Raw genomic sequence first — 26,092 nt, forward strand, 5'->3', positions numbered from 1 at the left:
TCTCGCTCTCTCTCTCCTTCACCTGTTCTCCTCTCAGCTTTCTTTCTTTCTTTATTATTGGCTTCTCTCCCTCTGATTGCATGCTTCATGGGTTCTTTTTATTTTTCCCCGTCAGATGGTGCGCACGTTAAGACTCGTTCGCTCTCGGCGCTAATGATAGACAGATGTCATTATTAGTGATTTGATCCACTTCCCTAATTTTACGTGGCAATGAGGTTTCTCTGTTCACTGCGCCGTTTGCTTACTACCCTAATCCTATGTTTCAGAGTGCCTTTTGGTGCTCTGCCAATCTCACACTCCATGCGCATGCAGATATAAATGAGTACACGTGGTACATGCACCCAGATCATGGGCCTCAACATAGATATATCATACGATCTCTGCACGTCTGATTGATGGTGAAATGGAAAACAGTCAACGGTCCAGACATATGTGGAATATTTTGAGGGGTCGTGATTCAACGAGGGTCCTGTGGAACACTTGTCGGTGGTTCGGGCCCACGGAATATGTGGCAGGGATGTGGCCATTCATCAAGTAGGTGCCGTGCCATGTACCAAAAATAAAGGTCGTAGACTCATCGAGTGAGATAAAAATCTACGTTGAACTTGGACTAGTGGACTTTTACGTTTTTCCATCTAACCGCCCATTTCTCTCGTACAAGATTGACGGCACGTGATCAATGCACGTACATTATTTTTGGTCCACTGTATGTTTGCAGTGGTCCCTAATTGATGAATGGAACGGATCTCTACCACGTGTCCCGTTAGCCCGGATCTCTGACGCGTGTTTTGACCCCCCTCAAATGAGGTACCCACGTTGATTCACAGAACGCGGATTGCGTCCTACCCCCGCCCGTCTCCAGCTGGGAACGGGCAGGAGCTTTAGTGGCCACCGTGATGTGTGGATTTTATCCACACCGTCAATCCATTTTTCCGTGGAATTTTATGGAATAGCACCAAATTCTCGGGAGATCCAAGTTTCAAGTGGACCACACCAGAGGAGGCAGCGGTGCTAGTGATTCTTACCGTTGAAACTTCTCGATGGCACACCGCGATGTTTATTTGTCGTACAACCTATTCGTAAATTTACAGAAATGAAAACACAAATATAAGCCGATCCAAGGAAACGGATTGGCTACTCTCCCTGACGCCAGCCGATGGCTGGTGGTCGGTGCTCTGTGGGCCCACCATGATGTATGTGTTTCATCTATACCGTCCATATATTTTTATAGATCATTTTTCATGGTCCAAAAATGAGGTATATCCCAATATCAAATGGACTACATTATAGGAAACAGTGTTGAATGAGTGTCGACCATTAAAAACATTTTGGGGGCCATAGAAGTTTTAGATCAAGATGATTTTTGTATTTTCCATTCATCTAAGCTTGTATGACCTAATCAATAGGTTAGATGTCAAATAAACAGTACAGTGGGCCTTAAGAGGATTTTAATGGTGGATATCCAATCACTATTGTTTTCATGTGGTGTGGTCCACCTGAGATTTATATCCTATAGATTTTAGAAGTAATTACTAAAATGATCTGTAAAAATGGATGAACGGAATGGATGAAACACATACATCATGGTGGGGCCCACAGAGCACCGACCAGATCTGCCTTAGTTTTGAGTCTTCATGCTGAAACGATACGGAAAATGGATGGACGGTGTGGATAAAACCCATGCATCACGGTCGCCACTCAAAGCTCCTGCCTGTTCCCAGCTGGACACGGGCGGGGTAAGACGCAATCCGTGTTCTGATTCACGACCGTAGTCTGAGATCATAACCGTCAAATCAATCTGACTTTTGGGAATATGCTACATCAACGGTGGTCCCTTTTTTGGCGGTTTACATCCAGTTTAAATACTTACGTAACGCAAATTCTATACGGATGCGTATTGAGCGTCGTAGTCTGCCAGATTATCAAATAACTCCTCCGGTTTAATGGGCCCGGATTGCTGCATGGGGCCCACAGAGATGTCTGTGACAAATCCACTCCATCCATCAGTTTCAAAAGACCGCAATATATCAGTTCATAAAAGTAAAACAGATCCAAAACTCATGTGGGCCATACCACAAGAAACAGTGGGAAAGCAAACGTCCACCGTTGAAACTTCCATGGAGCTGACTATGATGTTTATATCACATCCAAACCGTTAACAAGGTTATTAACACTCAGTTAAACTGTAGGCACAAATACATCCTGATAAAAAACTTCTGTGCCCCCAAAAATTTTACATAGGTGTTGAAATCCTACTACGGTGTGAATGAATCTGTGTTTCGTGGGGAATGGCCAATATGAGTTTTGGATCTGAACTATTTTTATGATCCTAAACTATTGTGGCCCTTTGAAACTGATGGACGGAGTGGATTTGTCATGGACATCCCTGTGGGCCCCACACAGATTCCGGGCAGAGGAACTTCATGTGCCCGGTCCGAGTTAATGGGGGTATTCTGTTCAGTGCACAGGGAGAAACGGCGTTTGGTTCCAGTGTACCACCAAAAGATGCACACGCGGGCCACCATTTTGGCAACTAAGTCATTGATCTGGTGGCCCCTTCACAAGTGAATGACTCCTTTATCAGATGATCTTAGCCATTTGATGTAGCGGGACATTTACAATTGATGGTCCATATTTAACGGGGTATAACTATTACTATGGTCCAACAATGTCAGAGCCGTTCAAGTGGGAACGTCATGCCTGGGTATGATAAAAGTTTGGACAGTCCGAGTTGCTTGATACCAGTTGGATGTACATCACAAAAATTGCATGGATTGGAGAATCCTGACCGTCCAACTGGTTGACAGTTAACAAGAAAAAGGTTAGCTGTCCAAATTGAAAAATAAAGACAAGAAGGTTAGGATTTTCTGCTGATCTAACCACTTCGTTGAATTGTGGCCAGATGATATTCTGATGGTTGGAATTTTTCAGGTTGAATGAGGATGGTAAAACCATTCTTTCCTTGTGGGCCCAGCAGATGGAAGGCCGGATCACAAAAATGATATGCCACGCGTCGAACTCTCATTGGGAGCTGACGATAAGTTTCACCGACGCACGGCGCACGGAATAAAAAACCACTACGTGAATATTCTGTCTCTGCTATTAATCTCCTCCGGTACTCGTGTTTTTTCATTCTCACACGCAAGCCCGAAGCTAAGGCGACATGATTTTTAAAGAGTGGACTCAAAATTACTAAATTACTCATATCTTTAGAATTGAAAGTTCGATAATGCCCTTGTTGGATGAGTAAATTATTCACCTACCCCTCCCTCACAAAAGAGCTTTGCTCAGCCCGTATGCGTGTACAAGTTAGCTCATGTACACGCACATTTGTGCCAGCGTGGCATACTGGCACGATATCCAGTCCATTCATCAGCGGGTTACTGATATTTAGATGTTCTTAAATATGATTCGGGTAAGTTCATCGGTCAGGCGGGCCATTAAAAAAAAGTGCGGCTGATAGAAACTTTTGAATTTTTAACCGTCCAGCGATTTCTAACATCCTGGCCATTGATGAATCGACCAGATTTTTTTCCTCGGTCCAGAACGTCTGCATTGTCAGACCAATCTGATGGACAGATTGAATGTTGCACCATCTGCTGGCCATGCTGGCACATGTGGCGTGTAGGCTTCGCAAAGACCGTTGGGGGACAATTGCCCGATAGGTGGGGCCAACCGTGATGTTGGTAAGAAATCCACCCCGTCCTTCTGTTTTTTCAGATCATGTTAGGACATGGGTCCAAAAATGAAGTAGATGCGGACTCAAGTGGGTCGCGCTAGAGGAAAAGGTGAGGATTGAACATCCACCGTTGAAAACATTTGTGGGGCCACAATTTTGGATCAGGCTAATATTTTTTGTGTTTTCAGTGCATCTCAATGGGAATGATCTTATGAACGGTATGGACAGAAGATAAACATTACGGTGGATCTAAGGAGGTTTCAACGGTGGGTATTCCGTACCACTGTTTTTATGTCGTGCAGTCGACTTGAGTTTTCGATCGACCTCATTTTTTGGCCTATGTATTAAAATGATCTAGAAAAACGGATGAACGGAGTGGATTTCTCACAAATATCATACCGGACCCACCTAGCTTCCTGTCTCCGAAATGCTCTCGCAGCCAATTAGGGTCCGATGAGAACCGGGAATGCAGACTTTCCGAAAATGGGAGTACGCAATCGAAAATCGAAATCGACCTCACGCAGCGAAAACTTTCGAGGAGCTTGCAGTATACATCCCAATGTGTTGGGATAAGAAGCGTCGGAACCGAAGCTGTTTGATTGATCCTTTTTCAATGATCCAAACCGTTTATTTGATAGATATTTTCTTGGACGGTGGAAAGATAAAAAGGTGGATTGAATTTTCTGAACTATTGATCATACAAAGGTTGTGTTGATCGTTAATGTACAAGGCAAAAGAGAAAATTTATTAAGTTTTTAAATAATCTGATTGAGAATTTTACCTTTTTCTTTACGATAAAAAATGTGAGATTTGTCTTATAAACGGTTTGGATCATTTGATGATAGACCCATATTCAAACGATAAAGTTTCGACGTATCCTATCCCAATGTATCGCGATGCATTCGTGCAAACAACAACTTTCGAAACTCAGGCCGTCGCCATCCTCACCGACCAAGAGGGCATTTTCGTAATCCACGCGTCCCTCGCGACCGGGGCAGCTGGCCATGTGCATGATGCCGTGACAGCTGGGCCATGCAAAAGCCCTAAAAAGGATTCCAGCGGCATCCAGCTAAGCAAATGACAGAGGAGATAACGGCGTTGATCTATTCCGGACATTCCGTTAGACAGGGCCAGAACGGAACGGTACTCGACCCATACCGAGGTGGATGGGAGCTGCCATCCGCAGCGGCTCCAGCTCACCCTCTTTCCCTTTCGGAAGTAAACGGAAACGCTTACGACGCTAGCTATATGACAGACTGCGACGCGTGGTGAATACAACGAGAAAGAACGCGACCTCTGGCTGACGAGGACGTGAGACTTCTTAATAATGCGATCCACTCCGTTCATCAGTTTTGTCACCCTATTTTAGTCATTGATCCCTAAAATAATAATGATCCAAGATTGAGGTCGGCGCTTAAATATGAAAGTGTAAAATCTAAATAAATAAATTATAAATAAATAAATAAATAAACACTCTTAAATGGTAATTTGAATGTGTGAGTGCTAAAATTGAATTTACATCTTATCAGTTATGACCAAGATTTAATGAGACCGATCACCTGTATATCCACTAACCTAATATGTAAATAGGATAGACATATTCAAATGGTAAAATGATGAGTTATAGTTTTGTGTTTCTTACTAAACTTTTTGTTACAAATAAAGTATAATGAGAAAGTAATTCTTATAATGGAGCATGAAAAATAATTACAAAATATTTTTTCGAGTGAAGAATTAAATCTAGTGTGTAAATATAAATTCAAATTACAACTAAAATTATCAACTACTTAATTAACACTATAGAATGTACACATCAAACGAAAACTAAAAGATTACACTAATAAATGAAATTTACTTGGTAGGAAAATTAAATGATTAATTGACCAATAATTGAAATGATAATTGAAAGGATAATTAAAAGATATTGTTTAGTTTAATTCAGTTTGTATTAGACAAAATTTTACTGCTGCATTATTTTATTATTTATGGCCTTAATCAAGTCATTTAGATGTTTTCCACTCTCTTAAGGTTGTTTTTTTAATTTCTCTTTATGTTATATGTCCTGTAACTGATTACTCACTATTGGTCTTCAATTAGTTGCTTAAACAATAGCGTGGCGTTATTTGATGCATTCCGAATGTATTATCAAGAAATCTTATTTATATATTTAAGCAAATTCTCAAAAACACCATCCCAAATTCTTCCAAATTACATAACCTGATCTGATAATAGATTCTTATGAGGAATGACGATAATGGGATGAATGAGCAGATTGGATGGTAAATTATACCACGGTGGGCCCATAAGGAACTAACGGTCAATGATCTATCCCAACTCGTCCTCATGATGTGTCCAATATGAGTTTTGGACCGAGCCAATTTTTGGTTTACAAGGTGAAGAGAAGGCACCGCACCTGATGGACGACGTGGATTCGATGCATGATCTTCCCACGTGCTACTAGTTATCTTGCAGGAACAGACAAGCATGCCTACCCACAATCCGGACAATCTCTGTCGCTTCCTTCCATTGTCTTCGCCCATTTCCTCGGCTGTAATCGCCCTACGCACGCACAAAGCATTGTAGTTTAAGATTAAACTACAACTCGATGTGTTCATACCATTATGACATTTTAATTACATCCAACGGTCCATCATGTTCAATCCATCATGATCTCTTCGACGCCCAAAAATTAGCTGGACCCAAAGCTTAGATAGGCCACACCCTTTGAAATCATGCCTACAAAACCTCTAACATCAAGTAGTGAGTTGTGCCTGAGTTTTTAGAAGGACCTGATTCTTTGGATTTCCATTCATGCTGATTGGTATCGTCTTCTGATTGGATTGGATGGCATATGCAAAATACTGTAGACCTAACACTTCTGGAAGGTTTTCAATAATACCTGTCCCCATCCAAACTGTTACATACAGGGCGGCCATCCCTATCTTTGGATTTTACTGATTTTTAGCTGCCCATGAGAATACAAAGGAAAGCACATGATGAACAGATTGGATAACGTGCATATATCATGGTGGGCCCCACACGCAGATGGGCAACAAGAAAAGATTTTTACCACAAACTCCCCTGGAATCTACGTTTTGCAAAATAATGTCTCCCGGCTGGTGCTTTTAGAGATAGGAAATTATAAAATAACCCTCATCTAATTTTGTTATTTTCTTTTTTAAAAAATAGTGAAAGTTGAGTCTTTTGGGCCTACATGGTATGTGTGAAACATCCAACCGGTTGAGCATATGGACCTGCCATGGTGGTTACACAAATAAATAATTAAGCTGATCAGATCATCAAATGGACTACAATTGAATTTGGATTTTTTAAATGGTGCATATTATTTTTATGGATTGGCACATTTTTTTTTTTAATTGGATACTCCACAATCATGTTTCATCAAATGGACTACTCCGGTGATGGGTTGGAAGTTAGGCACATACACATGGCCTGTGAATCGCAATCTCCATTTTGTAAAGAAAAATATAAAGTTTGTGGCGTAAAATGACGTAAGAAAGAGCAAATTGTGAAATGTTTTGAAGTGCGAAGTATGCCATTTTACTCACGTCCAAGTGCACGCACGTGTGTGTACGCAAGCTGAGCATCTCCATCTCCATTTATCCAAGCGAGACTACTCCGCACTCCAAGATTTATAAATCAGATGTTTTCTCACACATTTATCCGATATGGGAAAGCAACATTTTTTCTTTTTCAAATTCGTTCAGGAGAGATGATTTTTTTTAAAAAAAATTATCTATTTTAAAACTAGAATTTTAACATAAGCTAATTTGGTCTTGAATCTTACAAGTACGTTGCTCCAACCGTCAATTTCTTTGTGAGTGTTTATTTCTTAGCATACTTGCGGGCTATGATCAATGGATAAATTAAAAACACTCAAATGAAAAATAAGGCTTTTATCAATTTTGGGGCAATGGTCAGGCCCTTTTTGGCTTGGGCTGGGCTCAAGCATTGGGCCTTGGTATCACGCCTGGCACAGTCCAAATCTTTCCTTTTCCATTCCTACGAAGATGGGTGCATCTTGATTGGAAATTGGTGCTAGAAATCTTCGCTCTTCTTACTTCATCTGCGACCCAGAAATTAAAAGGCTAGGATCTTTCCAGCATGACCGATGATCAAGCACTAATTATCATATCCTCGACCTGAGGATGCATATTATCCACAGACTTATAGGTTGTACTAGCCACGCCCGTGGCTTCTTTTGATCCAGATCGCTGATCTAGTGGGTCATGATGTGGATGGACTGCAGTCCTCAGGGAAACAATCACAACCCTAGCTAGATCCCCTATAAAGTTTTGGAGGTTAGGGTTAGCCTACAGTGGCATATACGTGACCCACTGAGATTTTCACGTGACATTGATCCGTTCATCATGTGCACCCTCTCATGTTCCTACACACCTAGAACAGGCCAATCCAAAATTCAGTTGAGCCATAACATGCAAAACATTCCTGAAATCTCTAAAAATACGTTGTCACGCCCCAAACTCGGAAACCGAGCTCATGAAATTTTTGATTGCCGAATCCGGTGCCGACAACCTCCGTAGTACCCCATTTTCGACTTTCAACGTCCATACGCTAAATTCTGATCTTGGAATCGTATAAGGAAGATTTTTAACGTACATTTATTTATTAACAAGCATAACCACAAGTTTACCCAAATCGCAAAGACAACATCATCATCACATCCACTAATATAAATATTTGAATACAATGCTGAAGAGAAATACATATGTTTAAAATCAAAGCTTCAAAAGACCGCTGCATGCTCCAAGCTCAATGCCGCTACAACCTAATGCTACCTGTATGCATCTATCATGCATAAGCCTATAAAAAGTTTAGAGAGTGGTGAAAATGTGTGTACACGGTAAGTGTCAAGTATGCAATATAAGGTCATAAATCATACGATATCAGGGTAAGCGGAAATACTAGCAATCCATAAATCGTACAATAACAAAGTAATGCGGAAACATACTGGTAAGTCCATGAATGCTATTAGTCATATCAAGGATATGCGATGCAAAAACATAATAAGTCGATATCATATACTGAAGAAGCAATATAGATCAGCTATGTAAATGAGGAGTCATAAAGAGTCATATATCAGATGTCAAGGATTCAATGCAATATGCAATTCCTGATGAGTTCACGAATATAGTCATCCGTATCTAGGCCATACAAAAACATAGTAACCCAAAATGCCATATGCCACGGATGTAATGCAATATGCGATGCGAATGGAATGACCATGTTAGAGTGTGAAGTCGGAATGATAATACGTAGTATCGCATGTTACAAGATCTACCACAAAGGACTTCTATCCAAACCAGTCTCATACTTAAATTTTGATAGTCAAACTCAATGTGGTAAACTCCTGATCTCAGGTTAGTTGCACGTCCCAACTAAAATCCTGACCATTGCGAAGGTACACGTAACAAATAGTTGCGCACCACTAGCCCGACTGGATGGTGAATGGATGAACAAATGAGTATGTAACTCCTGCTCAATGAGTCCACGTATCAGTACTGTACATCTCTTGGATCATCACCGGGGTCTAGTACACTCTACGCTAGCTTGTCGCCCCATCAAGCGCACAATACAACTGGGTAAGTGAAAGAGACCTCACTACACGCCTACCAATATCGGCCCAGCTCGTCGATAGCGGACTCATTTAGGAGCTGGTCAGACTCAGCCTAGCTATGCCTACTCCCTCGAGCGAGTAAGGTCACACCCCCTCGTAACCAACCACGACACAGTGGAAGACGCGACCTACTGGTATATGGCCCTTACGCACTCATATATATCCACTCAGTCTCGACGTTGGGGCGTCCTCTGGTACCAAGAGGGTTTAGGAATTTTCACCCAAGGCCATCTATGACAGCCCGATGCTAGTAACAGATTTTCGATGTCTCATCTGGCCATCTACGACATGATTGTAGAGGCTACAGCCCTGATATCGCTAGGGCGTATAGTAATCATCATCACACAATGCGAGATGCATGAGTCATGCAGTCCAATCATGCATTAATCCTGCACATACCGTGCACTCATGTGAGATAACTCCGCCTATTAGGGAGTCCCATAAACTACCTGCACTATAGCATATGCAATGGTCAATCACATCTCATAACAAACATGCAGATGATGCGTATGGGCATGTATCATGATGCTATGCTGTCACATACTCATAATCGGTATCAATAACCAGCCTCGATAATCAGTATCGACAATCAGCCTCGATAATGTGAACATTTAACTAACATTGCCCCCAAAGAGTGGCCCACATAGAGCCTAATGTATAGTGAACCCATGGCCTCACAAGGGCCTAATATACAACACCATGGGCCCCACTCAAGGGCTTAATACACATCACGATGGGCCTCTCCCATGGGCCTAATATACATCACAATGGACTTCATCGCCTGGCCCTCAAATGCATCGCAATGAGCCTCATCACATAGGCCCAATATATATCACAATGGGCCTTCAACATGGGCTGAATACACATCACAATGGGCCTCAAATTCAGGCCGTATATACATCACATTGGGTCTCGTCAATCGGCCTCAGCAATCAGAATCGGCCTCGACAGTTGGAATCGGCCTTGACAATCGAAATCAGCCTCAATGATCGGCCTCAACAATCGAAATCGGCCACGACAATCGAAATCGGCCTCAATAATCAGAATCGAAATCGGCCTTGACAATCAAAATCGGAATCGGCCTCAACAATCGGAATTGGCCTCAACAATCGGAGTCGGAATCAGCCTCGACAATCGGAATTAGAATCAGCCTCGACAATCGAAATCAAAATTTGCCTCAACAATCAGAATTGGCCTCGATAATCGGAATCAGAATCGGCCTCGACAATCGGGATCGACTTCGATAATCGGAATCAGTATCGACAATCAGAATCGGCCTCGATAATCGGAATCAGTATCGACAATCAGAATCGGCCTCGATAATCGAAATCGGCCTTGACAACCAGAATCGACCTCGACAATCGGAATCGGCCTCCATAATCGGCCTCGACAATCGGAATCATCCTTGATAATCTGCCTCGACAATCGGAATCAGAATCGGAATCGGCCTCGACAATCGAAATCAAAATCAGCCTCAATTAGAATCAGCATTGACAATCGGCCTCGATAATAGGAATCGGCCTCAATGATCGGCCGAACAAGGCCTAAGGGAAGGTCACAATGTGGATATTAAACCATCATTGCCGATCAATGTGGCCATTTAACCAACATTGCTCCCAAAGAGTGGCCCATATAGAGCCAAACGTATAGTGGGCCCATGGCTTCACACAATGGCCTAATGTACATCGCAATTAAAGGTGTGCAAAATGGACCCGATCCGGCGGATCCGACTCTATCTGACCTGATCGGCCCTGATTCGAACAGAACCGATGCCTGGATCGGTTAAGTTCGGGTACGACGGGGCATATCCGAACGATATTCGGATCGGATTTGGGTAAATGGCAAATTCGACCGAACCGAACCGAATGAATCCGATCCGGACCTATTTAGACCGATTCGGAGTGATTTTTAACACATATATTTATCTTATACTTTTTGTTATGGTATGGTCTACCTAAGCTTTGGATATCCATCAATTTTAAGTTCAACGACTAAAATGATATGGAAAAATGAATGGACGGTGTGGATAAACCACATGAATTCACGGTGGGCCCTAACAGAATTTACTCGGTAGGATAACTCGATAACATATCCCGTAGTTTGGAAGCGGATTGCGTGCTGAGTAACTGAATCCGCTAAGCGTACTGAGTAAACTCTGTGGGGTCCACCATGATTTATATATTTTATCCACTCCTTCCATTCCTTTTATATGATAATTTTAGGGCTTAAGCTCAAAAATGAAGCATATCCAAATCTCAAATGAACCACACCGTGGGAAACATGTGAATTGAAAGTCTACCATTGAAAAATTCTTGGGGGCCACAGAAGTTTTGGATCAAGCTTATATTTTTATTTTCGCTTCATCCATGTTGGTATGATCTTATAAACAGGTTAGATTACGAATAAAAATTCAGTGGGGCTTAACAAGGTTTCAACATTATTCCCATTGTTTCTTGTGTTATGCTACACTCGAGCCTTTTATATGCTTCAAATTTGAGCCCAACTCCTTAAATGAGGTTTAAAAACGGATGGACGGTGTGGATAGACCACATACATTCAATGTGGGCCCAACTGAGCTTACTCGGTATGATAAGATGTATGTATATACATTCACGGGTGTAGATATAGCTGTATCCTGCAGAGACGTGCCGTGCACGACACGTCAACAGACAACACAGCGGGCAGGGCTACTCTGCCTGACACTATGGCTGATGGTCAGTGCTCTGTGGGACCCACCATGATGTGTGTGTTTCATCCATGGTGTCCATATATTTTTAGAGATAATTTTACAGTGTGAGACCAAAAATGAGATATAGCCTAATCTCAAATGAACCACATTACAGGAAACAGTTTTGAATGAGCGTCGACCATTAAAAACATTTTGGTGGCCATAAAAGTTTTGGATCAAGCTGATTTTAGTTTTTTCCCTTCATCTAGGCCTATTCATCTGGGCCTGTATGACCTAATCAACAGATTGGATGTAAAATAATTAAATAAATAGTAGAGTGGGCCTTAGGAGGATTTTAATGGTGAATTTCCAATCACTATTGTTTTCATGTGGTGTAGACCATCTGAGATTTTTATACCTCTAATATTTGGGACAAGCCCCAAAATGATCTTTGAAAATAGATGAACGGAATGGATAAAACATATACATCATGGTAGGGCCCACAGAGCACCGACCATCAGCCACAGGGTGGGTGGCGGGGGAGTAGTGAGTAGCGAATCTGTTTCCCAACGCAGAACTTACAGCTGTAGATACGTGTCGTGCAAAGAGGAGTGGAGACGCGCCTCGAGCTCCAAGTTGTACGAACAACTCAAATAAGATTAAGATTATATGGGCCCCATAATAATGTATTTATTATATCCACACCGTTCATCCATTTTTCACGATTATTTTAGAGCATCTGAAAAAAAAGACCCACAAATTCAACTCGATCCGAACTATAACTAATCTGATTCAACTCGGTTTTCCTAACTGAGTCGGACTCGGTTCGGGTGAAGCTAACTGTACATCTGATCGGTTCTGGTCAAATGTCTCGGATTCGGGGCTGGATCGGATCATATTTGGATAAGCCCATATATATTTCGGGTCGGATCGGGTTGGACCCAATCCGATCCGACTCGGTCCGATGCCCAGCTCTAATCGCAATGGGCCTCATACAAGGGCTACAAAATCATCACAATCGGAATCGGTCTCTATAATCAAAATTGGCTTCGACAATCAGAATTGGCCTCGATAATCGGAATCGAAATAGGAATCAGCCTCGACAATCGGAATCGACTTCGACAATTGGAATCGGTATCGACAATCGGAATCGGCCTCGATAATCGAAATCGGCCTTGACAACTGGAATCGGCTTCAACAATCGAAATCGGCATCGACAATCAGAATCGGCCTTAATAATCGAAATCAATCATGATAATCGGAATCAGCCTCGACAATCGGAATCGGAATCAGCCTCGACAATCAGAATTAGAATCGGCCTCGACAATCAGAATCGGCATCGACAATCGGAATTGGAATCGACCTCAACAATCAGAATCGGCCTCGACAATCGAAATCGGCCTCGACAATCAGAATCGACCTCGATGATCGGCCGAACAAGGCCTAAGGGAAAGGTCACAATGTGGATATTAAACCATCATAGCCCATCAATGTGGCCATTTAACCAACATTGCTCCCAAAGAGTAGCCCACATAGAGCTAAACGTATAGTGGGCCCATGGCCTCACACAATGGCCTAATGTATATCGCAATGGGTCTCATACAAGGGTACAAAATCATCACAATGGCCACGCCATATAGGTCAAAAATACATCTCATTGGGCCTTACCAAATAGGTCAGAAATGCATCACAATGTGCCACGACATATGGGCCGGAAATAAATCTCATTGGGCCTTCCTAAATGGGCCGGAAATACATCTCCATGGGCCACGACCCATGGGCCTCAGTACATCATGATGGGCCGCAACCCATGGGCCTCAAATATATCAAGTGGGCTACATCAATGGACCGCACCAATGGGCCTCATATACACAACAGGTGGGCCCTGCACATGGGTCTCATATGCATGATCAAATAAGCCACGTATCTGGGTCTCGAATACATTAAATGGGCCACGCGTCATGAGCCTAATACACATCACAATGGGCCACACGATAAGGGCCTAATATACATCATAATGGGCCTCGTATACATCAAGTCGGGCCTCATCATATGGGCCTCATATATGTCAAGTGGGCCGCAATACATGGACCTCATATACATCAAATGGGCCACATCATATGGGCCATAAGTCCATCACAATGGGCCTCATCAAATGGGTCACAAATGCATCAAATTAGGCCTTAAATAAGGGCCACACATATATCAAGGTAGGCCCCATGATTTGGACGGTTTGGAGAAACACATATATTGCATTTGTCCCACCATCCATACCTGGATGGTCACCATACATACCTGGATCGTGGACTGTATGGATGAACGCATGTATCATGATAGGGCCCACCATCCAGATCATGGTGGACCACGTCCAAAAGAAAGGGAAAAGGATGGACGGCTTGGAATAAAACATATATATCATGGTAGGCCCCACATGACACTATGGATGCATGGAGTGGATACAACACTACATCCAGGTGGGCTTCACATGCCCTGTCCAGATGGACATCGTGGATACATGACACATACATCAGAGAGGGTCCCACATGGACGGTGTGTATAAGACACGTACACTATAGTGGGGTCCACGCAATGTTAGATGGACGCAGTGGATGTAAAATAAATGCATTAAGGTGGGTCCCATCCCACACGTGTGGGTGGGTGCATCCAGCACCGTCCTTTGCTGGATGGTGCGGGTGAAACAGATACAACATGGTGGGCCTCAGGATTTGTCGACGTCAATACATTAGCCATTTGCTAGTGTGGGGTCCACACGTGTGGACAGTGTAGATACAACACCTCTATGAAGGTGCGTCCCATGTGTGGATGGCACGTACATCACGGTAATCCCCACCGTCCCAAGCATCTAGACGGTGGAGGATATACAATGCATACATCATTGTGGGGTCACGTCCCACGTGAACGGTCACCACATAAGGGCCCCACAGTCCCTACGTGGACGGTATAGATGGCGTATATGAAACACATACGTCAAAGGTGGGTCCACACGTGTGGCCCACCACATCTTTTGGAATAAAGCTGATATTCATATTTTCCTTCATCCATATCTGTCCAGGTAGACAGGTAGTGGCCTGTCTGCTGGACGTCATCAAGATGGGCCCTACGTGTAGACGGCATGGATATAACATATCCTGGCGGGCCACACACAGACACATCAGGTGGGGGTCCACGTCCCATGTCCAGCACCACTCAAACATTAGCTATGTAAATCAGCACCGTTCAACCATGTCCAGCACCATCGTCCGAATAGTCATACTCTCAAAATTAACTGATTAAAGTCGACTAGGCTGTTTGGCAAATCACGTGAAGAGAAGACAGAAGTATACTGTTACACGAGAGAGAGAGAGAGAGAGAGAGAGAGAGAGAGAGAGAGAGAGAGAGAGAGAGAGAGAGATTGGATGGTGATGGAGGGACCCCGCTATTATGGGCCCTCCATGATTAAAATGCATATATAAAAAATGGGTCCCATCACAAGTGGGCTTTCTAATAAAAAAATCAACGATGGATCACCCACCTATTGCACTCATTCTTGGTCCGATGGAACACCGAAATTCTTGGCTTCAATCTTGATGGAAGATGATGAAAAATGGAGAGTTGAGATGGGAGATGAGAGAGTAGGAAGTGGGCTTCACTAAAGCTCCTCTCATTGAGCTCTCTTGCTTGGACGTGGGTTGCTTGGGAGATGAAGTTTGAAATGAGAGAGAGATGAGAGAGAGAGAGAGAGAGAGAGAGAGAGAGAGAGAGAGGTGATGTAAGATGGTGATGGGTGAAAAAGTGAGTGATGGGATTATTTGTGTGAGGGAGAGAGTTGACTTTAGGGAGGGGTAGTTGTACTTGGGGATGGGTGTGAGTGATGGGATGTGTACTTGACATTTGATGTGATGGATTCTCTCGGGATTACAACGCGCGGTGTTTTTTTCGAACTGAACGTGGACCCACATCTCCTGGCCCGGGTATCGCCTCAGTGTGCGAGACACGATGTCAGAACCGTGGTGACGACGCGATCTTAATGATACAAGTATCAGGCTGAAGCGACTCAGATCGACAGGATGCAAGTCAGGGTCACGCGCAAACGCCGGTTACAGATCGCAAGTCACCGGAATTTGATTAGGAGGACCGTGGAAGCCTACGGAACAGTATGGGATATGATACGGGTCTTACACATGTGGTGTGGCCCACCTAAGTTTTGGAATAGCCTGATTTTGAGGTAGTCCATTTATCCCAGTGGGGCACATCTACTGAATAGATTAGATGCCAAACGAAAAAACATGTCGGCCACACACAAAATTTAAATGGGTTTTATACATTTCCCATCCTATTCTACATTTGTCCTGTGGTGAGGCTTTGGATCACCCCGATGTTTGGTCACCAAAAGAAAATGTGAGGGGACGCACATGAAGGTGGAATTATATGCTGTGACACATCACCGTCGGACCAACACAAAAGAAAACCCATGACAGGGGGCCATTAGTGTGGTGAGTGGAGCTGGATACTAGGTTTGGCTGAGTGGAGCTGGACACCAAGCTTGGCTTGGATAAGTTCCACTCGGCTCAACTCAAAAATGAAAACCGGTCTAAACCGCAAGTAAACCACAAAATAAGGATTGCATGTCCTGTTAAAATTTTTTAAGGAGGTACAAAAGTTTTGAATCATGCTGATATTTGTGTTTTCCTTTAATCCTAGTTTGTGTGACCTTATCAACAGCTTAGATGGCAAATAAATATTACGGTGGGCCCTAAAATATTTTTAATGGTAGGTGTTTAATGACTACTGTTTCCTGTGGTGTGGTCCAATTAAGACTTGGATATAAATCATTTAAAAAAAATACTCTAAAAGGATATGGAAAAAATGATGGACGGCGTGGATATACAATACATACATCAAGATGGGCCCCACAGTCAGGGCAACACCCATTAACGTGTTACCCGATTAACACCTAATCCACTCCCTTCAAATATAGGAACCTACGAGGCTTTCCAGCGGATCCGGCCTCGTGAGTTGTGAGTGGAAGATCAATCCGCCGCCATTAACGTTTTGATGCTCTGTAATTCCTCTCAGTCGCAAAGCTGTAAGAAGTTGATGAGAGAGAGAGATGAAAGGTGGAATCTCAATTGCCCATGAACGAATCAACAGCAGCAGCAACTCTCTGGAGCCCAAAAGAAAAGCAATGCATCTCTCTCCTGCTGCAGCATCAGCAGCAGAAGAGGGGGTGGTCCACCGCCCGAAACCCTCTCCTCCAAATTCACGCATTCATCCTCAGGCACGCCCTCGATTCCAACCTCTCCCTCCTCACCAAATTCATCTCCGCCTGCTCCGACCCCACCCCAGCTTCCGACCCACTTGCTGGAATCCGTCACGCCCGCCGCGTGTTCGACAACCGTCGCAGCCAGGATGCGTTCCTCTGCAACTCCATGATTCGGGCCTATCTTCAGAACTGCCAGTTCAGAGAGTCCGTTTATCTCTATAGAAGCCTTAGGCAAGAAGGGTGCTTTGCTCCGGATAACTACACCTTCCCGTTTCTTGTGAAATCCTGTGCTTCCAATTTGGCCGTTGAAGTGGGCCAACAGCTCCACAATCAGGTTATCAAGATGGGCATCTACTTTGATTTGTATGTGTCGACGGCAATGGTTGATATGTATGCTAAATTTGGAAAGGTGGAGTCATCGAGGAGGGTGTTTGATGAAATGCCTCACAAAAGTCCGGCGTCTTGGACTGCAGTAATTGTCGGTTATGCAAGGTCGGGAGATGTGGAAATTGCGAGGGAGTTGTTTGAGTGGATGCCGAATAAAGATCCTGCTTCCTTTAATGCCATGATCGATGCTGTTGCTAAATCAGGAAACGTGGTGCTTGCACGCCAATTGTTTGATGAGATGCCAGAGAGGAACGTGATCTCATGGACTTCAATGATCTCAGGCTACTGCAAGAACGGGAACTTGGATGCTGCTAGATGTCTGTTTGATTCAATGCCGGAGAAGAATCTGTTCTCTTGGAATGTGATGATTGGCGGGTACTGCCAGAATAAGCAACCACATCCAGCACTTGAATTGTTTCGGCAATTGCAGTTTGATTCGTCGTTGCAGCCAGATGAAGTGACTGCCGTGAGCATCATTCCGGCCATAGCTGATTTGGGTGCTCTTGATTTGGGGTGTTGGATCCATAGCTATGTCCGAAAAAAGAGACTTGATAGATCAAGCAGCGTTCTCACTGCTCTCATAGACATGTATGCCAAGTGTGGTGAAATTCAGAAAGCGCAACAGGTTTTTCACAAGATGCCTCAGAAAGAAGTAGCTTCTTGGAATGCTATGATCAATGGGTTTGCCGTCAATGGGCGGGCCAGGGAAGCACTTGAGGTGTTTTTGGAGATGCTAAGTGGAGGTGTTAAGCCAAATGAGGTGACAATGATAGGGGTATTGTCTGCTTGTAGTCATGGGGGCCTGGTGGAGGAGGGGAAGAAATGGTTTAGTGCAATGGTAGAGTATGGCATTGATCGAAGGATCGAGCACTATGGATGCATGGTTGATCTTTTGGGAAGGGCAGGTCATGTCGAGGAAGCTGAGGAGCTGATCGAGAGAATGCCATGTGAGGTGAATGGGATAGTCTTGAGCTCGTTGTTATTTGCTTGCGGATGCCATGGGGATGTCAGGAGGGCGGAGAGAGTGATGAGAAAGGCACTCGAACTGGAGCCATGGAATGTGGGGAACCATGTCATGTTGCGGAACATGTACGCTGGGGAGAGGAGATGGGAGGATATGGCTGAGGTTAAGGGGATGATGAGAAGGAATGGGGCCAAGAAAGAGGTTGGTAGTAGTGTTATTGAGGTGAATTGTAGGGTATGGGAGTTTGTAGCAGGAGATAGAATGCACCCAAAATGGGAATTGATATATGAGGTGCTGGGAAATTTGCGGGCGAACATGATGGTTCAAAAAGGGAAGGAAGTATGGCAATTAATGGCAATTGGATATGAAATGTAGCTAGCAAAGGCATATGTTTTTGGGTAAAAATGCAAACGGGTACCAGCTAGTTTAGGCAAACACATACAAACTCAGTCATGGGAATTGAGTCACTTTTATCTAAGGGGATCAAATCTAACTCATTGAATGTTTTGTTTGACGATTAGTAGTTAGTCAGGCTAGGCCTGTTGAAACTCAAGCTCAATTAATTAATTAGGTTTGTTGGGAAGGATTTCTCAAGGGATCTAGGGTTTCCTAGAGGTGCGCATCGCAAGGGGAGATTAGACAATTTTGTAATCAAAGAAGGTGAGTCTGTACAACTATAAGGTTTTGATTATAGTGGATCTCTATTGCTTTGTGCCATGGTTTTTTCCCGCAAGGGTTTTTCCATGTAAAATATCATTATGTTTGTGGTTGTTTGCTTTTGGTTTGGTTATCTTACATTATTATATTGTTCTATTTTCGTTTATCGTGCTTCCGCAAAGTCGCACGGATTGAGATTGGTGTTAGATCCAAATTCTAATACCTAGGGTTTGACCTGGGTTTGTTGTTGGCTTGGGTTTATATCGTTGTGGTGTGAAGAAGAGCCGGTTCACTCACAACACCTTTTTTTTTACCAGATTCTCAAATATGGGTGGAGATCTTGCCAAATTGATCAATTGGCTCAGTTACGGTGCTTGCCTAGACTCCGAGGGTGGTTTCTTCTATATGTTTAGTTGCCAAGGATAGGATGTTGACCATCAACCATCACTGGAGAAGAAATATGATTATCATGAACCTATTCTCTCTTTGCCTGAAGGATGCCGATGCAGTTGATCACCTTTTAATGCATTGCGATTTTGCCTCTCACTTATGGAGGAGCCTCGGTTGATAATTTGATTCCTCGCCTTGGTGCCACCAATCTGGAAGAGTTCCAACTCAAGCCTAGGCCCTAATGGTTATAGTTATATGAAAACCTATGATACCTAGATGCTTGTACATACACTCAATGTATTGTGTCAGACACGGCACCATATTGATAATAGTTATAGACTTATGTGGAAACCTCTGTGATACCCAAATGCTTTTATTTACACTCAAATGCATTCTGTTAGACATGGCACCATACTGATAGTAGTACTGGATGCTCATGGATGCTTCTATCAGATGTTTTAAGTTCTTTTTTTTTTTTTTTTTGGGGGGGGGGGGTGTGGGGGGTGGGGGTGTGGGAAGATGTTTTAACTCTTTAACCAAATCTTATTGTATTTGGCAGTTTCCCATGCTAGAGGGATTGAAAACAATACCTTGTTTAATAAATCCAAAAATTACTAGAATGGGTCAAATACTTAAATAAATATCTTAATGCTAGGTCTCCCCCACATTAGATGAGCTCGTAGAGAGTGTAGGTGTGTGCGAGTGATCCAGGGTTCAATCCCTGGAATTCTTTTCCATATCCCTGTCCTGGATTATTGAAAATTTGAGAGTTTCATCTCAATTGCTATGTGTCTGTATCAGTATATCTGTTCATAGTCATATATCTACTTTCCCTCTCTGCGCTTAACTACATAACATTGTAAAACAAGGTGTTTCCTGCATTGTTTCCCATAATTTGTTCCCTAGTGTGGCAACTGTCAAGCTAGTCCTTGGTTCACCATATAGCTGCAGCTCTAACTTATTCACCATTCCATCTCTCCAAATTTAGTTTTTCTTTATCAATTAGTATTTGTTTTTGGATGAATTCATTGACTAGTATTTAAATTTGCAAACTGTGGCTGTCTTTCTTGGTGGTGAGTTCGTGGAAATTATATAAACTTGACATCTGATAGTAAGTTAAGGAACTGGCTAGGTGTTTACTAACATCTGGGTGAATTTGGCAGCAACTTGCATCACATGGGCTCTTTGATGTCCAAGTAAAGGCTCGTGCTGATATTCATATTGATGATCATCACACAAATGAAGACGTTGCCCTTGCTATTGGAACAGTGATGCTCAGTCTCTCCATAAGGGGACATTTGATTCTTGGTGCTTATATGTATCCTTTATCTGAGCTTGCAGGCACTTCTTCTGGCCCTTGGGGATACAAAAGGAATCAACTGATTTGGAGACTTTTCTGGTCCACTTGATGAAGCTCTTGTACATGTTTCACTGGTATAATGCTTGACCCGAGTTTGGTTATTGTATTAATTGCAGGATGTTGTTTCCAGGTGGAACTAAAGGCTGGGTTTGGATGCACAAGTGAATTGAATTGTGAACTTTCTGTTGAATCAAGAGGAAATGAAAAGCAATAAGAATAAGAATGATGATATTTTCTATTATTTATAGTGAGAGAGTAGCCCCTTAATGGCAGTTACTTTTCTTTCAAGCTGAGTCATGTAATTGCAAATTTGGAGCCCAGATCCTCAATATGAATTCTAAGGAAATTACATTTTTGTTACTTAGGGTGCATTTGGTTGCACCAAATATCATGATATTTCATGATTGATCTATCAAATTTGGTTCAAACTTTTATGATATTTCATGAAATTTGGTTCAACCAAACACACTCTTGAATAGACATAATTGCAGTTCAGTTTGACAAGGCAGTGAGCATGCATGACAGCGTGGTGATTAGGGCTGGCAATGGATATCCGTTTACCTGATTATCCAACATTTCGGAGCCGAGAAAATCTGATACAGATATTAGATTTTGATCCGATTTAAAAAAGTTACCTGATTACCTGATTATCCGACTTCTAAGTGGGTCAGATATGGATATAACCATATCCGTATCTGCTTACCCAGTTACCCAAGGGCAGTTTCATATTTTACTCCACTAATAATATTTTTGACGAAAATATTAGATACTAAGTTATGATATATTTGAGGCCTAATGAGACTAGACACGACAAATACATTTTTTTTTTTTGCCTCGTGTCATAGCCAAGATTGAATCACTATGGAAGGACACAGTCCGTGATGAGTTTTGCCTAACATTGACACGGATGGCGAGGTTGATTTGATGATCTTTGTTATTATTGACTTTATCTTTTGTTAAAGTCGGTAAGTTTTGTTTAAATGCCTTAGGATTTGTACCTTGATATTAGGTAATTATGATATGGACTTTTTTTCTTTTTCCTATTTTAAAGTATTTTTGTTAATTTTATTAGGTATTTTACTTAGTACTTTAGTTTCTTAATTAGAGAGTAGTCAGATATCCGGTTACCCTACCATCCAACTTTTATTATCCAATGTCGAAGTCGGATATCGGATATGAATACTGCAACATCCGACCTGTATCTGACCCATTTACATGCCTAGTGGTGATATGTCTCCTAGTGTAAGCTGAAAACTGCACCATTTGACATGAACCTATTACTTGATGGCACTGAATCATTCTTGTTGATAATATGTGTGGAACTAAATGATATTTTGGGCTTGCCATCTCCTCATATTACAATCATTCTATTGACACCTTTTTTTGTTTGGGCCTCTTTATCATTTTGTCACTTATTCATTGGTCACATGCCCATGCTTTTGTGTTGAGTCATTTATTTCATTACTGTCCATTGTCAAATTGATTATTTCAGGATTTATCTGGGAGACCTCATTTGAGTTATGATTTAAACATCCCCGCTGGAAGGGTTGGGACATATGACACTCAGGTAATTTGCTTCACTTTCTTTCTACCTCATCTGAGCAGTTTTGTTCCTCTATTTGCTTGCCCAACTCCAAAATGCAAGCAAGCTTCATAAGTAGATATACAATGCTCACCATTTGCTCATGGGGACAAACTTCACGGCTCCCTTTATTCTTGCGTTGCCAATAAGGCAACAAATCTGTTGTCTCAACAACGGTAAGAACACTATGCTAGTTGTTACTATTATCTTGGATTTCAAACTTAGTGGCTTTAATTTCATTGGTTTTGTCTCTTTTTTTTTTTTTTGGAGTTTGCAGCGTAACTTGGACATGGACATGTTTACCAGTGTCAAACAGGAACATAAGGTGTTAGACATGGGGACACTAGAAACATGACACACTAACATGCTTGTATTGTTGTGTGTGTGTGTGTGTGTGTGTATCTTGTTACATAAATAATGCAAGGCTGTTGGATTGGGAAAGGGTGTTTACAGGTGGAGACTTAAACAATCATGCAGGGAAGGATGGTGGTGGGTATGACTTATGAGAGGGTACAGGGGTTTGGGGAAAGAAATTATTAGAGAGAGGTGATCCTTGAGTTCGCAACAACATATGACTTGTCAATAGCTATCTTAAAAGAGAGAGATGAGCATTTGATTTCCTTTAAGAGTGGACTTCTTTCTTAGAAAGATGGGTGTGGTCAACATGAAAGGGCTAAAGGTATACCAGGTGAATCCTTGACCATAGTTTTTTGATAGATAATATAGCTTTTAAAGTTATATGAGGGGTGCAACATACCGCTCCCTTGTTGTATTGTTTTGTTTCTTTTTCTTAATAAAAACTATATTATCCACTAAAAAAAAAAAAGAAGAAGAATCCTTGACCTTAGTTGCATGAACTTTCTACCAAGGTGTTGCTCCCACTTTCTACCTGATAAATGAAAGAATCAAAGACTAGCGGGTTGTTAAAAAATCATACTTGTCCTTTGGTGGGAGAACTGCTCTTATTTAGTTTGCCCTTTCTATCTTCCAGTGTGTTTCCTGTCACTTTTCCAGATGCCTATAAAGGTTGCTAAAAAAATTGAGAAATTGCAAAGATATTTTCTGTGAGGAAAAGGTTATATGCATAAGTTTCCTCTTGTGAATTGGGGAACGTTCAAAAATCAGGGGGAGTTTTAGGGCTATGCAAGATCAGAGAAAAGAGTTAGGCCATGCTTGGATTAGAAAAAGAAAAAGAAAAAGAAAAAGAAGTGACTGGTGGCATTGCTAACTTTTAGGATGAATGGTTCTGTTCTGTTTCTTCGAAAATGGTCGGTAACTGTGACCTTTTGTTTAGTAGGGCAAGGTTACCTAATTACTGAAGAAAGTATTCTGTTTGTCAGTGGTGAATTGTTTTAACTATACTAAGCCCTATGTCTAGACGCTAAATTCTTACTCTGGCCAGCTTATTCTGACTGATTGCTTTGAATGTGAATATGGCCTTCCCTCGTTCACTTGTACATGTGTCTGAACATGTTCATGTTAAGGTCTTAAACAAACCCTCATAATTAAAAAGTTAGATCGATCTGTTGAGTTCGAACTTTTTTCACTTTTAAACCCATATGTGGTGAAATATGCTGACACCATGGTTTTGTATTGATCTTCTAAGCTGGTGGAGCACTTCTTTCAGTCTTTAGTGAATACATCTGGAATGACTCTTCACATACGACAGGTGATGCAGCCTTGATTGTTCAACTGTAATTTTCTTAAAATTGAAAATGCACTTGCCATTTCATATGCTTTATAGATTTCAACTTTTTTGTAAAAGCATTTTTTGGGGGGCAATTACTGCTTACCTTGAAATTTTACACAACAAAATGTTGAATTTTTTGGGATTATATTCTATCTTTACAAGGCCTATAGAGTTTTTGGGTTGAAACAGCTTGCTGGGAAAAACTCACACCATATTATTGAGGCTACATTTAAAGTTTTTGCAAGAGCTCTTCGACAAGCAACTGAATATGATCCACGGCATCGTGGGTCTGTGCCAAGGTATGTTTGGATTCTGTAAACAGTCAGCTCTTTTGACACCATCAAATTTTCCAGCAACAACTTTTGATCGATCTCCATATTGTTGGCATTATAGAAATTGACAAAAAGTAAAAGTGTCTACAAGGAAGGAAAAGAAGTAAGTCTATCTATCTATCTTCATCATCATTATTATTTTTGGCAATGCTCAGGAAAATGATTAGAAACCAAGCAAATTGGAGTTATATTTTGTTGATAGTTTGAAACCAACCCTTTGATTTTTATTACGTGTCACAAACACACGCAAGCACGCACATGGTAATGTCATCACACAAAATACATATACAAAGGTGCTACCGTGGTATCATTGCCACCACGGTTGTGCTGGTAAGAGTCTTTTGAAGCGCTCAAGTCTGCCTTTATGCCATCCAACCTATCCATCAGGCGTGCCCCCTCATTCTCAGCCTCGAGCCCAATTAGAATGGCCATTGGAATCCTACTCTCCCTGCACATACCAATGTGCCACGTCTGTGGGTGAGGATCAATCATCTGGTGGGACCCACTGTATGCTTTGTGGGCCAAATTATCAGGTTGGGCACATGTCGGAAGAATTGGATGATCACAGAAATTTATAGAGATGCCACGTTTAACGGATGTTAAACCTAGATCCCCCATACACAGTGGAACCTACCTTAAGACCGGACCAGCTTGATTTTCTGGTCTGTACCTACAAGCAAGCAGTCCATGACGAGGCCTATGTCAACTAGTGATGCTGCCCAGCATAACCGGAGTTCTTATTTGAGGTTGTTTCATTGGCTGTATGTGCAAGTACATCTTGAGCCCTCATAGCCATCTGCTCTTGCGACCAGGTTCTTAGGAAATCTGGATTTAAACTGGGACACCAAAATGGTACATAGCTGGAATTTAAGCAATAAAATTATTTAATACATGATTCCAAGGAATCTTTATTATTATTATTATTATTAACAATCTGGATTTAGAAAGTGCATCCAAAGTGATCTAATTGTTATCCTTATATGTGTTTGCCACAGCTCTAAAGGGGTTTTGTCGCGTTCCTGAAATTGCACCGTCAGCTTTTGGAGGGCCAACAATTGCAGCAGCTCAAGGTAATACATATTTTCTATTTCTGCTTTGCATGTTGAAGGATTTGGGTTCAGTTGATTTTTTTGTGGATTTCAGCTTGGCTAGCATTACATTGGTGAAGTTGACGCGTACTGTTGCTCATTTATTTCATATCGCAAAGATGGTCATTGAATCCTGGAAATCCCAAGTACTGTCAAAGCAGAAATTGCATTGGTTGATGATTCTACTGTAGGTGTGAGTTGGTGCCTAGAAGTTGGGGGGAATTAAGTAGCTGTTTCAGTTTTATTTCTGTAATAAGTTAAATAGTGGTTCCAATGTCATTTGTGAAGCATATCCATATATTTCCAGTTGGAATTCTCCCTTGACCCGCATGCTTCATGAAATTCCATGAGCTGGATCCATCTTTACTCTTCA

At 42.1% G+C, this 26,092-nt stretch overlaps 1 protein-coding gene and 1 pseudogene across 11 annotated transcripts; both read left to right on the forward strand.

Moving 5' to 3' along the window:
- Positions 1-16,998: 16,998 nt before the first annotated feature.
- On the forward strand, positions 16,999-26,092 carry LOC131225142 (pentatricopeptide repeat-containing protein At2g44880-like). Of its 11 annotated transcripts, none has more exons than XM_058220593.1 (11): positions 16,999-19,280; positions 20,831-20,935; positions 21,009-21,101; positions 22,520-22,594; positions 22,689-22,785; positions 22,916-23,297; positions 24,216-24,278; positions 24,489-24,598; positions 25,444-25,483; positions 25,627-25,701; positions 25,775-26,092. In XM_058220593.1, exon 1 carries the CDS (start codon positions 17,142-17,144, stop codon positions 18,993-18,995), a length of 1,854 nt encoding a protein of 617 aa, XP_058076576.1. In that variant the 5' UTR covers positions 16,999-17,141; the 3' UTR covers positions 18,996-19,280; positions 20,831-20,935; positions 21,009-21,101; positions 22,520-22,594; positions 22,689-22,785; positions 22,916-23,297; positions 24,216-24,278; positions 24,489-24,598; positions 25,444-25,483; positions 25,627-25,701; positions 25,775-26,092. The 11 variants fall into 11 exon arrangements, with proteins under 11 accessions (XP_058076576.1, XP_058076577.1, XP_058076574.1 ...); XM_058220594.1 differs by having other exon boundaries at positions 23,087-23,297; XM_058220591.1 differs by lacking the exon at positions 22,689-22,785 and having other exon boundaries at positions 21,873-22,594; positions 23,087-23,297.
- LOC131225956 (imidazoleglycerol-phosphate dehydratase, chloroplastic-like) lies at positions 19,944-26,092 on the forward strand (annotated as a pseudogene).

Source organism: Magnolia sinica, chromosome 14 (assembly GCF_029962835.1).
Source record: "Magnolia sinica isolate HGM2019 chromosome 14, MsV1, whole genome shotgun sequence".
NCBI classification, from domain to species: domain Eukaryota; kingdom Viridiplantae; phylum Streptophyta; class Magnoliopsida; order Magnoliales; family Magnoliaceae; genus Magnolia; species Magnolia sinica.